Source organism: Poecilia reticulata, linkage group LG2, assembly GCF_000633615.1.
Source record: "Poecilia reticulata strain Guanapo linkage group LG2, Guppy_female_1.0+MT, whole genome shotgun sequence".
Taxonomy (NCBI): Eukaryota; Metazoa; Chordata; class Actinopteri; order Cyprinodontiformes; family Poeciliidae; genus Poecilia; species Poecilia reticulata.
This window is the reverse complement of record NC_024332.1, coordinates 28,132,411-28,145,745: the sequence shown is the minus strand read 5'-3', so window position 1 is coordinate 28,145,745 and position 13,335 is coordinate 28,132,411. Positions and strand designations below refer to the sequence as shown.

At 39.2% G+C, this 13,335-nt stretch overlaps 1 protein-coding gene across 1 annotated transcript; it reads left to right on the top strand.

Annotated features, from left to right (window-relative positions):
- Nucleotides 1-4,407: 4,407 nt before the first annotated feature.
- fstl1b (follistatin-like 1b) lies at nucleotides 4,408-13,118 on the top strand. Its single transcript, XM_008401207.2, has 9 exons — nucleotides 4,408-4,619; nucleotides 4,736-4,865; nucleotides 5,798-5,830; nucleotides 6,430-6,560; nucleotides 8,183-8,301; nucleotides 9,481-9,593; nucleotides 10,215-10,325; nucleotides 10,424-10,518; nucleotides 11,813-13,118. Exons 1-9 carry the CDS (start codon nucleotides 4,512-4,514, stop codon nucleotides 11,852-11,854), a joined length of 882 nt encoding a protein of 293 aa, XP_008399429.1. The 5' UTR covers nucleotides 4,408-4,511; the 3' UTR covers nucleotides 11,855-13,118.
- The last annotated feature ends 217 nt before the right edge of the window (nucleotides 13,119-13,335 follow it).

Below are 13,335 nucleotides of genomic sequence, written 5' to 3'. Positions count from 1 at the left end.
GAATTCATGACATCTGTGGAGTCACTTCCTCAGGACAGAAACATTGATCGGCTGCCTTCAGACACACATGGATGCACGGAACATGTGCCAACCTGCACTGTAACTCTTTCTCGTGTAYACATGTCTAAAAATATTAGAAAACATGAAAGGCTTTCTCACCACATTTGTTTTTCCTCATATGTTTCACTGTCTCCATCTTCATCAGCAGARCAGGATATTTTACTCAAGTCTTCCTAAGCTTCATATATGGGCAGAACTCAAATTGATATTCCCATCACAGCCTCCATTTATTTTCTTTTTTTTTTCCAGCTCACTTATTCTCCTCCCTTGTCTCATTTCTAAGCTCTCTTGGGGAGTTTCACTGGSTATTAAAAAAAACTTTTTATATTTTAATCTACTTAGAGCCTTTAAATAGTTTCCTGCTGCTTACGCTAAACTGTAAGCAGAACTGAGAAAAATGAGCAATGCACTTTATGTGTGCAGTCAGTAATTAGCACAAGGGGGTTTGCTTTATGAAGGACTTGTTATTGTTTTTATGATCCACTGAGCAACAGTCTTTATGATTAACATTAAATGGGAGGAGAGCAGGATTTACTGAGTGAAGTAGGAGAGTCCCTGTAGTTAAAACTGTCTGACTCTGTGCTTTCTTTGCGGTGTCTGCTCTGCTGATGATGGAGTTAATACGAATGCTTTCAAGAATATCTTACAAAATAATGTTTATGGAAGATCTTTGTCATATTTGCACTAATAGATTTYCCCCTACATTCATCATTTATTAATCATTTTTATAAGTATTTGCCTCTGTACAAAGAGCTAGGAGAAGATTGTATGAAGAATGTCTGTAGGTGAAGTAGGGATGATTTTTATTTCCCACTGAGTGAAACCACATACCTCTCTGCAAGCACTCTGATTAATTTAACACCGATATTGCAAAAACTAAGAAAGAGAAACCTTTGGAAAAATTGAAACATTAAGATTGAAATATTTAACATCCCAGTTTGAGTTGCTGAAGAAAAAGTCTAAAATTCAGATGACCATTTCCAGAGGGATGTCTGATGCGGTTGGGAGTAGTAAAGAGAGAGCAGAGATCTTCTGAAGGCTATTTATGACAAAGTATGAGATTCTCTTTTTAACCGTTAAGTAAAACAGTTTCATTGTAGCAGAGTATTTACTCAGAAGTAAAAAAAGAAGTTTCAAATTAGAAAGATTATTTTATTTTACACAGAAAAGCAGCAAATGTCCCTGCTTGTGCTAAAACTCTATGTTAATTTATACAGTTAGAATAAATGTATCTGCATCATTTGTTAATGTTAGTGTGAAACATAGCCTTGATGAGAAATATAAACACCCATAAATTTTACCTGTCTTCAAGAGCTTATATTAACCTGTTTGTCTTTCTGCCCCTTAAAAGTAACAGTAGTACAGCAAACTGCTATTAGCTGGGAGTTTAGTTGGTGCCAACATTCATGCAGCTCGTAGCTTTGCCGACTGGAGTTTGCTCAAAGGTTGTCCAAAGTGTATCTTTGAACAACCACTTATTTGCTTTTCATTCATTTTGTTTTTATTTTAAAGTATAGCATAGTTTGAAAATTGGACATGCCTGATATAAGCCGAAGCACGACTGCATCGTGTCATACATTTGGACGTGATGATTCTCCACACCATGTGTTGTTATTTTAAGAGGAAAGCGTCTTTTTAAATAGCATTTGTGATTCTGGTGCAAAAATCAGCCGTCATTGTGTTGCAGCCAGTTTCATCATGCAGTATTGCTGTCACTTGGGGATGATCTATAGCAGAAGAAGGCTTGTAATGGATGTTTTCTTTTTTTTTTTTTACTTAATCCATCTGCCAGCATCACAGTCATAATTTCTGGGTTAAAATAAATTCTAACTAGTTATTTTTCAGCTTTAATATCTTGAGTTAATTCTATTATTACACAACTACCAAGACAAACTTGGAGTTTCATTTGCTCAGGAAATTCTGAGACATTGGTCAAATGAAACTATTAGCAGTGAAGTGTGATTGCTGTAAAAYGAGCTTGATATGTGACAGTAATACATTGAGCTATAAGGAACGATGTGCCTGCAATATGGTTGTGGTTTTTGGGTTGAAATAAATATATGATCTAAAAAAATAATTCCTAATGTCTTACGAATTATTCCAGGTCTAAAATAAATTTTTCTAATCTAAAATTAAAAGATGAACTTGTTCAAGGTTTAAGCTTTGGTTTCTTGAGGCATAATCAGAATAAAACAACCTTTATGTATTTTTATCTTGATTTAAGAAAATAAGAAAACTAGCATATTYAGCACATAGCATACAATAGTAAGACTAACATCTTGTGGCTAGATAATTTCATTAAAAGTATTTTTTGTGACTATAGCTTTTGTGTGTACAGCTTTATTTTTTAATGCTTATATTACAATCACTAAACTTGCTTATTAAAAAAAATCATTTTTACACATAAATAATGTTTTTATTCCTGCTAAAGGATCGGTGACTGTTCAGGTGAAAYGCAAAGTACTCCCTAGGTCAGTAGGGCATCACAGGGAGGAACAAACACAAGACTAACAGGATTTTCGAACTGTGGGAGGAAGTTGGAGTACCACTGAGGAAAACCATGCATGCACAGGGAGAACATGCAAACTGCAGAAAGGCCAGTCAGGATTTAAACTCAGGGCCTTCTTTATAAACACCATATTTACAGATGTTTAGGAGTAGGTCAGTGTTCACAGGGTTTAATATCACCATTCAAATACACCCTCAAAACTAAGACTATCATGAATCCAGTAGTGGATATAAAGAGCTCCATGTCCTTGTTCTTGTATGCACAGTGAAATCTAAACAGGCAAGATTTGTGACCACCTTTCCTTGTGTAGAGAAGGTGGGATTGCAGTCGTTTTTGTTCTTTGCCATCTAGAGACTTGTGTCAGTCATAAACTCCAACGTTTTTGCTGTGACCACACTTTGCCGTCACATCAACAGGGCCGCTTGACGGTCTACTCTGTAAAATCTCCCCAGCAAGAGCCTGCACATGTCCTCACTATGGCAACAACCCATTTGAATAATCAAAAGCCTCCATGTTCATTAGCTAAATGTCAGGGATCTTCTGCTCAGAGAGGAACGGCCCGACAGACACACATCTACGTTTGTAGCAGCTTCATCCGAGGAGCTCCTCCATTATTCATGGCCTGTGAGTGTTTCCACAGGTTTCAACAGGCCTCCGGCCCATCTGTGTCGAACAAACTCAATAGTTCAATATGCTTAGGGCCTCGCAAATCGCTTTGAAGATTTTCCATGACCTCATCTTATGAGTGCAAGTTTGTGTGTGAGAACTACACAAGGAAATGAGCAAATCCTTTCACCAGTTTTAAGGTACAGGGAGATGCTTGCGTGTCAACCCCCTTCCAGCCTCTGAATCCGTCCGTCTACATTCATYGTTAGAGCGTTTTKCTCTGAGACAACAATCTACCCATTTTTTAAGTCCTACATACCAAACTAGGCTGTCATAAACTCTCAGTCATGGAAACTTAGGATCCAGCTCACGTGTCTTCGGAGCATCAAGTTTTCTGCTTCRTTCGGTCARGAAACAGCCGCTYAGGGAGAAGAAGTGGGGAAACGGGGGGAAATRGGAGTGGAGTCTGGAGACAAACAGAGCAGAAAGGATTTCACAGGGTTTGGGAGAAGGAAAACACAGCTCAGACTCCAGATGTGGAAACACCCTGCATAAACACAAACTCACACACGCAGACGCACACAAACAAGTAAGCTTAAATACGCCCACWAACATACAAAGACGCACTGAGAAGGAGGTAGCGRGGGTCAACAAACAGTTCTGGAGGCTCCGCATGGCGTCTTGTGATTGGCTGGTCTGCAGCAGAGGTGACCTCATTTCTTTAGCCTGCTGGCAATGTTCAGAAACAAAGACTTTAAACAACAAATGAAAGGAATAAACATGAGAAAATGAGAGCAATTTCATGCAAGTGAAAACCCCAGAGCACACGAGTGAATGCGTTTCATCCAAGTGATCTYTGTTCTAATCCTTTTGTGTTTTAGTATTATTTTCACRAAAACGGAACGGTTTTACAGTGCCTGGCAGAGATAATCACGSCCCTAGAACTTTGTACATTTTGTCTTGTTACAAGCACAAACGTCACTGCATTTTATCAGGAACTTAATGCAACAGACCATCACAAAGTAGAGAACATCTGTACAATGAAAGGATTTTTAAAATACTGAATACTGTACTACTTTAGCAAGGCACCCTACRTATAGGATTGCTCTATGATGGACTTCTTAAAGGTTGTTTAATCTCAGAGAGCCTGTAAAGCAAAGTGAAAGCACTCTCTCACTCCAAACAAGACACTATGTTTTATTCCCCAAATGCAAAATGTGCTTGTTAATCTTGTTTGAATGCCCTCGGCACTGTCACGTCTTCCTACAATYGCAACAGCACCACCCAGTGCGCGAATGCAGAATGCATTTCTCAAGTGTCCGCTCCGGTGTTTCTCATGCAGGAGCTGCAGAGCAAGGGCAAAGTTTGTGCCAATGTGTTCTGCGGGGCCGGCAGAGAGTGCGCAGTCAACGAAAAGGGGGAACCCAGCTGCCTTTGCATTGAGGTAAACGCCGCCTCTCGGCTTGAGTCAATCGTCCATGTGCAAGCACAGTCGAAATACAAACTTAATCTTTTYATTTTGCTTAGTTTTTACTTATATCTTCATTTCTCACTTTGCAGAGCTGCAAGCCCCATAAGAGGTCAGTGTGTGGCAGCAATGGTAAGACCTACAGGAATCACTGTGAGCTTCACAGAGATGCTTGTCTGAGCGGCCTGAAGATCCAAGTGGCTCATGATGGACATTGTCGGGGTAAAGGACAGCAMAAAGCAGAAGCTCGATTAGTTGTTTTCTCATTAAATCTCTACAAGTGCATCCCTGCAGCTATGAATAACACATTCAAAGTTGTTTCCGTTGAAAGGAATCAGTATTTATGAGTGTCTGCCCCTAATATTTATCAGACTTTTAAAATAGATTTTCAGGATTTGACCTTCTGGTCTCTAATCAATTTCCGATATTTAATTGTTTCATTGTAGTTCAAATGTTTTCATAAGCTCACCTAATTTCTGTGTTAAAATAAAAAWATATATATCTAAAAATAATAAAAGCTGACATATTTTTGTGTAATGAGAAAATAAACACAGTCTTTAGGYTCTTTAATGTCAATGCTTTCTGGTTCCTGCTTCCTGCTGTCAGTGTGACAGCAGGAAACAAAAGTCCACTTTTTTACAAGTACAACTGTGTACCTAATATATGATGCTACACGTATTTGTTAGATAATAGTCAGGGTGGCAAGAGACTCTTCAGCAGATTTTGAATATGGTGCAGGTGCAGATAATTGTTGCACATGGTTAACGAGGTGAGCAGCATGTGTGACCTCTGAACTGGCTCGTATCCTTCGCCCTGATAATGTGGGGTGAATGAGTTCGTGCTGAAACATAAAACGCTACCACACAGTCCTGCACTGTCTGCACGCCTTAACTCTACTATTAATACATTAAACAGCAGCGTCTTATCTTGAGTGAACCTTTCGCTTCTCACACGACGGCGTCATTGTTTTATTGCCGACCTGAACCTTGACCAGAGCCAGAAGATTCAAAGTAGGTTCTCAAGATCATTGTGTCACTCAGGAGGCCTCCCTCCCCCCATTAACCTTAATGGTTTATTGTTCTGGAACAAAGTTCATCTCCATCAATGTTGCATTACATTTTGTGGTTTGTTTCTGTTTTTTTTCCAATCTTTAGAAAAGAAAACAGACCAAGCAGCTGCCAGCCCAGGTGAGTTGGTGTTTGTGTGCATCCAGAACGCTGCATACTTATTGGCTTCCCTGGTGAAAACATTTTTTAAAAASCTCTATGCAATGCCCATAAAAAGTATTTACCCCCTTGTTTTACCGTTCTTATTGCTTTTACAATACAATCATGATGAACAAAATTAGCCTTTTTTGATTAAAAAAAGGCAAAAAAAAAAAAATTATTGTCCAAGTAAAAACTGATTTCTACAAAATAATGAATATAAAATAAAAATACTTATCATAAAATAAGAGCATATTCATCCTCAAAACAGTTGTGTGTGTGATTATGCTACCTTAGTGTAATATAACATTTATTAATTTGTAGGCTTTTTACTTCAGGAGATTTTCTTCAAAAATCAGGAATAWWTTTTGTAGCCATGTGATTTTTTTTTAAGTCTACACACAGTATTTCACAGAAGGTCTTTATTTTAGTTTTACCTCTTGTGTAAAATGCAATTCCTTTAGTTTAAAGTTTAATGGAGTGGGACAGAAGTCAACTGGGAAAATGCTTTCAAGATAGCATTTATTATTCACATGGTTTATTAAACCTTTTGACCTTTGGAAATGCTTCCTCTGCTGCAGTGGTGTGCTACGCTGCTGACCGCAATGAGCTGAGGGGTCGCGTTATCCAGTGGCTGCAGACCGAAGTCGTCCCTGACGGCTGGTTTGCCAAGGGATCCAACTTCTCTGAAATCCTCCTCAAATACTTCAAGGTGGGCTTTTTTTGTGCACATCACTGGTCTTGCTCTGTTTGTTCAAGCGTCTCTCATACCCAGCCGTAATGTTTGCCTTTCTCCAACCTCCCGGATTGCGATTGCCGACTCAGACTGGATCTAATTATTTTTGCTACAGACCTTTCAAACATGAGSACTGGTTATAATTCAGTTTAATGAGGACGTCTGTTCTACAGAGGAGGTCTCACCCCYCTCTACTCCTCCCGCCTCTTWACTGACTAACTTAAATTACATTAAAGCTTAAGAGTAAATGGCTCCTGGAACAGTTTGTTAAAAACAAAAAGGATTTACTCTCTTATCTGGATTGGGTAAATCTTTTTAAAATTTGGTTGCTTCAATTGTATTAACGGTGGCTGACTGGTGAAAAATGAGTTCCAGGGCCATTTTTGTAAAATTTTGAATTAAAACCTGATATTTACATCATTTGTATAATTAGATATATATCTAAACATTAATTYAAWTAGCTAAAAAGTAGAAAAAATGAATGAAAGACTTTAAGTGACTTCAATTTATAATTTTCCATACATCTTCCTTGTATTTGGTACAATTGAATTTAAATTGTTTGACTTGGGTAGATGTTTTTGATATCCCTCAGTCACTGTAGTTTTCTGATGATGCTACCTCTTTTGTGAAGTGCACCAGTCCCTCCTGCAGCAAACACTCCTAAAACAAGATGCTTCCATCTCTGTGCTTCACTGTTTGGTTGGGATTCAAAGGCTAGCAAACTTCCCACTTTTTCCTTCAAATGTAAAAATGGTCACCGTTTCATCTTCACCAGACAGTCTCCAGAACTGAAGAACTTGACCCTGAGTGCATTTGCAAAATGTAATCTGACTTTGTACGTTGCTTTTGGAGTAAAGCGTTATTTATTACTGAGGAGCTTTTCAGCCCATGTCAATGCARGACTTGTTTCACTGTGTCTTTTCCTTTTATCCAAGTATTGATATTGACGTTTCTTAACKAAATAATTTCATCTCTGCCTCACAGAACYTTTGATGGAACTGAACATYCTTATGCTAATCTATCAGAGGCTTCAAAAGCCATGATCATCATCTGGGCTTTTCCKAATTGTTTAAAGGCATAGTAATCCTTGTGTATGTAAAWTACTTACTTGCGAAATGTAATTAATATAAATGATTTTGGTGATACTGACTAACTCAAAGCAGGAAAGGTWTAGTTGYATTTCATTTGGGACAGCAAGAAACGGAAGATCACACGTTTTCTTGACAGCGCATGAAAATACCAGATTTTAGATGTTTATGTTCTGGTTATGTTGCCCTGCAGAAACAGGAGAGCAAAACCTTCTCTGTTGGCTGACAATATCTCAGTGCAAAGATCCCGTTTTATTCAAGTAATTGGTATTATTCAGAAAAAGCCTCAACCCACTCATCTTCAAGAAAATGAAAAGAGGCATGCCTTTACATAAGGCACCTGCTTTCAGGGGCTACATGTTCACTTCAAATCAGAATTACAGCACGAGTGCCTGAAAATGTTCAGAAATGGACACAAAGCGGCTCATCCCAGGTTGCTCTGGGCCACGTGCAGCTCTTAWTTGTACCTTTCATCTGTTATATTCATTACATTCATCCGTGTTTCTACAGTCGTATGACAATGGCGATTCTCAGCTTGACTCCTCTGAGCTGCTCAAATTCATCCAGCACAACGAGTCGGTTGGAGAGCTGCAGTCCTACGCAGACCAGGAGAGCAACAAGCTGCTCAGGTCAGTGGGCGTTTGTTGATTCGTACGCTTACATAAGTCTGTACGGTGAGGTCGGGTTGGCAGAAACAACACTTCTTTTTTCCAGGTGTTGCCAAATATCCGCTCTCGTAGTGGTACTCTGAGCTAGGTTATGTTTGCTGTGGTGCTATTTTGAGAAAGCTTGATGAAACCAGTCAGAACCGGAGCGGACAGCACAGAAGGCCACATGTAGTCACTTACTAAGGCGTCAGCATCTGTACGCTGCACAATAAAAGCCTTCTCATCTAAAGTGCTTTGCAGCATGATGTACTCCTCTTAAGCTGTTTCACATTTTGTCTTATTACTACAAACGTCTCTGGGTTTGATTGATTAGGTTGTATAACAATAACATTGGCTGCAAAACACAGACAGTGCAAGGCTGAGAAACACAGCTGCAGAAAGCTTCTTTAAGCCATGAACTGGAAACTGCTGGAGCAACTGTGTTAGTGAGAAACAAAGGGAAGATAAATAAAGCAAACAAGACTAACCTTCCAGCAGGAGTACAACTCCAAACATAAAACACAAAGAATGATTTAGAGAACATTCATGTCAGGATGATCCAGTCAAAGTCCAGGCCTAAATCCAAGATTAGCTGAGAATCTTTAGCACAGCTTAAAAATATGCTCATAGAAACTCTTCAGTCATTGTGCCTGATGTTTTTTKGGGGGGAAATCGATTTAGAAACAAACCTCAAATGATATGTATGTAATTTCAACATAATGTGTTTATACAAAGTGTTGATTCAGTTAAAGAAGCAGACAACAGTTTTAAGAGTAAATTATGCACAGATGGCTGGTTAATTAACAGCGTGATTTCTTCTGGTCGTTTGTTTCACTGTATTTTATCTGGGCTTTTCAGAGTAAAAGAGTCTGAATACTAACACCCACTAAACCTATCAGATTTTTGAATTGTTAAAAAAAGAAAAATCATACACAAGTTTCGATCATTTCACAACTCTGTACTTGTTGCTGATCCATCACATAAATCCCAATAAAACATAAACATTTGTGGTGGTAATATAATAAAAAGGGTAAATTAACACTTTTGCTAAATACTATAATTATATTTTCACATTTCTTATTTTTCCAGGGCTCTGTTGTTATGTGAATGTGAGAGCTAATATTATGTTAATATTTGCATGCTTGTTTGTTTCTTATATAGGAGCCTTTGTATCGACGCCCTCATTGAGCTCTCTGATGAGAACGCCGACTGGAAGCTGAACTTTGATGAGTTCCTCAACTGTCTGAAGCCCGGTTTCAACCCACCAGAGAAGAGTGAGCTGAAAGAGATTCTTTCAAAAAAAAAAAAAAAAAAAACATAAAGCTGAATCTTTGAAGATTCCAAAAATAACTCTGAAAATGAGCCCTCCAGTTCGTGTTTTCCTTTCCTCAAGAATCTGGAATGCCGTCTGCTCGGTCAGTCATCTGGTGCGGATGTATGTGGGATAAAGTTCACAGGAAGCGGAGGCATTACTCTGTCAGCCAGTCAGCATGGAGGGAGCACTGATCCCTGTGGTTACTTCAGAGTCAAGGGCAAACGCACGCAAACACATTTTGGCTCGCTGACAAGCGTTTTAAAACTCCGGCTTCTGCTCACGCTCACACTGATGATAGGAGTGCTGTAGGTTTTTTGGATCCGCTTTTGCTTTATTTCCTGTGATAACCATGTCACTAAACTTTATGGCCTGCATATTTAGCCGCCAAATCTGCTGACCACTCATGASTAAGCTAAAACTTGATTTTGCAGCAAGGTTGCGAGATGACAYGGCATCCTAAAACGCTGACAGGTTGTGTTTGTCGAAGCTGATATCTGTAATGCCTTTTTTTTTTTGCTATCCCTCTGCAGCCATTCACAATCTGTACTCTTGGCTCATTAGTCCTTGCATTTTTTGGCAGAATGCGCCCTGGAGGACGAGACATACGAAGACGGGGCAGAGACCCAGGTTGAATGCAATCGCTGCGTCTGCGCGTGCGGCAACTGGGTCTGCACCGCGATGACCTGCGGCGGTAACGATCTGATTTGCTGCTAAGAATCGTTGGAGCGATTCAASGTATCCGCTTTACCTAACACATGCCTCTTGACCTTTTCTGTTTTATCTGTCCAGACAAACAGGCGGCAGTGGGTGAGTCAGCAGATGCTGAAGCAGAAATGACAGAGGAGGAGTGGAACCTCCGCGTGGCTGAGCTCAACAAACACCAGGTTTGTATCTCCAATGTGGAAATCGCTCCTTGACTGATAACGTATATGAGTCAGATGAGCGACAATATTTATYAAAATTACAAGTCGTTTYTGGAACAAAATGATCCCCAGTACTTGKKKTTTTTTTTTCACACAATATTGTTTTGACTGTCYTTCACAAAACAGCACCAGACTAAAAGTGTGCAAATATTCCTTCTGTGAACTCTGAACTTGGTGTGTGTCTGGACAAAGAACATTGGAGTCCAAACCCTCCGCTGGCACAAAACAATAGATTAAGGACTTAAAGTGACCCTGACACACTGGTGAGGCGGTGAATCTCACTATCAGCAGCTTTATCACCACAGGCATATCAAGATAAATCAAACACTTGGGGRAAAAAAGCGATGCTACCTCAATTAGAGCAATAAAACTGGGTCATATACATGAAACAGATAACAGACAGCAGATAAAAATCATCCTTAGCTTTTCTTATTCTCCTGTGGCCTTCTGATGTTTTGCGTAACAATCTATACTAAACTACACTTAACTAATTCCATGTTAGCAAAAAGCTATTTAATGGTGTGTGTGCTTACTTGCATGTGTAAATCAGCTTCAGATTCTCGAAAGGTGCCTCTGGGGGTCTGACTGGAGGCATTTGCTGAGTCAGCTGGGTCGTGTGCTCTGTACCCCACAGAGGAACGATTTGCAAAGCCACAGCAAACAGATGTCACTCTGAGGGAATCATTTCTGACAGAGGGACTCTAAGCTCACCTTTCAAACATAATCGTGTTTCCAAAAAAGTTGTAGAGCAGTGGTAAATGCCCTAGAGCCCTGACAGAGGCAGGTTTGTCTTTGTGTGACCTCCCTCTTTTTTTTTTATTTTTTTACTGATACCAATGAAAAGTTGTTCTGYTTTATAATTTCAAGTTTTAACAGTTGGACTAAATTTACTAAATAGCAAAYGTTACCTTTTGTTTATGTAGATGTCAAAGAAAGTGTGATATTGCAAATATCTCATGTCTTCTCCAAACAAGAGTTGTGTGATTGACCAGATTAGTTGCTCCAAAAACCTACAGGACCCCTTTCAATCAAAAGGGACTGTAAACGGTTTCAAATTGGACACAATTAAGTGTCCTACCAGCGTCCTAATGAGCCCATCATTCTACCTAAAAATGTAGCCCTGATTTATTATGACATCCCTGCCCGTGATGAATGGATAAAAACTGCATTACGAGAGAATACATTGAATCTTTCTTGGGTGTCTTCACAGATCTACTCACCTCAATTTTTGTTTTTGTCTCGTCTTTAAACGCAGGAAACGGTTGAGAAGATGAAGGCCAGCACAAAAGAGGTCTGAGTGAGGACACTTAAAAAAAAGAAGAGGATGCGTGCCATCACCCTTCTTTAATACTTGACTTCCCTCGCGAACAAGTTTTATCTAACTGACTTCTTTTATGTTTCCCCGATATGTTAATTATTCTACATTTTTGCAGTGTTTAAGTGTTTGCTGTGTCTGTTTGTTTCAAGGGCATTCTGAATGGAAACAGATCGCCTTTTGCTCAATGCTGTTACGATCGACTGTATTACTGCGCCCCTACACTAGTCCCAGGGCTCTTTTTTGTTTGTTTGTTTTTTACTACTATCTTTATATATTTTTTACATTTACTAGAAAAGAAAGAAGTCGCAGCTGTTTTGGGATTTATATGTTTGTGCTGTTGAAGGTGGTAAAGGTAGGAACTACTACTTGTTGAAATGAGGGTACCTGGTTTAAGAGTTTTTAAGAAGGTAAAGCTACTTGCTACTTTGTTGCCGTAGAACTGCCACAGTGGCCACCGCTACAACCATTGCACTTCTTTCTTTCCTCCGATCTTCCCTTAGTTTACTAAAAAGCAGAAGTACTGTATGTGTATCTTTATGCTTTCATTATAGTTTTTCAGCCAAAAAAAAAAAAAAGGTTTGTTTCTGTGTGCAATGTGTTATTGGCTTGTGTTGAAACCCACCCTGTATTACCATGTGATGCTTGGACAAGTTGTTTTATTTTTTATTTTTTTGTTGCTTGAACATTTCCCCAACTGTCTGTCCTTTTTTTTTTGCGACGAGCTGCACCTCAAGGAGACCTGATCTGAGTGTTACATGGTGAGAACTGAAACCAAAGCCGTAAAGAAGTGTTTTGATGAATGATGTACAAAGTTATCCAGGTAAAACGTTACTCTGGACCCAGCAACAACACTATACCTGTGCTTTCAAAATCACTAACAGAAGGACTAGCCTCAGCTGAAGTAGCATAGACGTACCAGTTATCTGGGTGCAAATAAACTGTGTGAGTGCGTGAGTGTGTGTTGTGACCTTGGAGTAGTTGGTCTTATTTTATGTGTTCATTTGTATCTAAATTGAGGTGTCGACCAATACACACGAGTGCCTTAGACCTGCAAACAGTTTCAGCCTCTAAAAAGAATGAGAGTGGGCGCTGCTTAAGTTTAGCAGTAAACCACTGCTTTGTAACTCTGTCTGATAGATGATTGTGTGAATGTTGCATTATTAGGTGTGAGCTACATCTTTCTATTCCACAAAAAGTGCAGACTGTAAGGAATGTATGCCAATAAAGCCCTTACACCACAACACTACTTTCTCTGTTTGTTTTGAGCTCTTCTACCTGCCAAGAGTTTATTGTTATAGACTCTGTGAAATGAAGAAAAATAAATAAATAAATAAATATTGCTTGAATTAAGTGAGTAGCTGATAGTGTGCCTTACACAAGTATTCATACCCTTTAAACTTTTTCATGTTAGGACCACAAATTTCACTTTAATCTGATTCTTTGGTACAAACATACATGAC

What these genes read in the sequence shown, in the direction of transcription:
- fstl1b (XM_008401207.2), top strand. Translation starts at nt 4,512, where the DNA reads ATGCAGGAGCTGCAGAGCAAGGGCAAAGTTTGTGCCAATGTGTTCTGC. An exon ending in TTTCAACCCACCAGAGAAGA is followed by an intron (nt 9,594 to 10,214) that starts GTGAGCTGAAAG and finishes ATTTTTTGGCAG; the next exon opens with AATGCGCCCTGGAGGACGAG. An exon ending in CTGAGCTCAACAAACACCAG is followed by an intron (nt 10,519 to 11,812) that starts GTTTGTATCTCC and finishes CTTTAAACGCAG; the next exon opens with GAAACGGTTGAGAAGATGAA.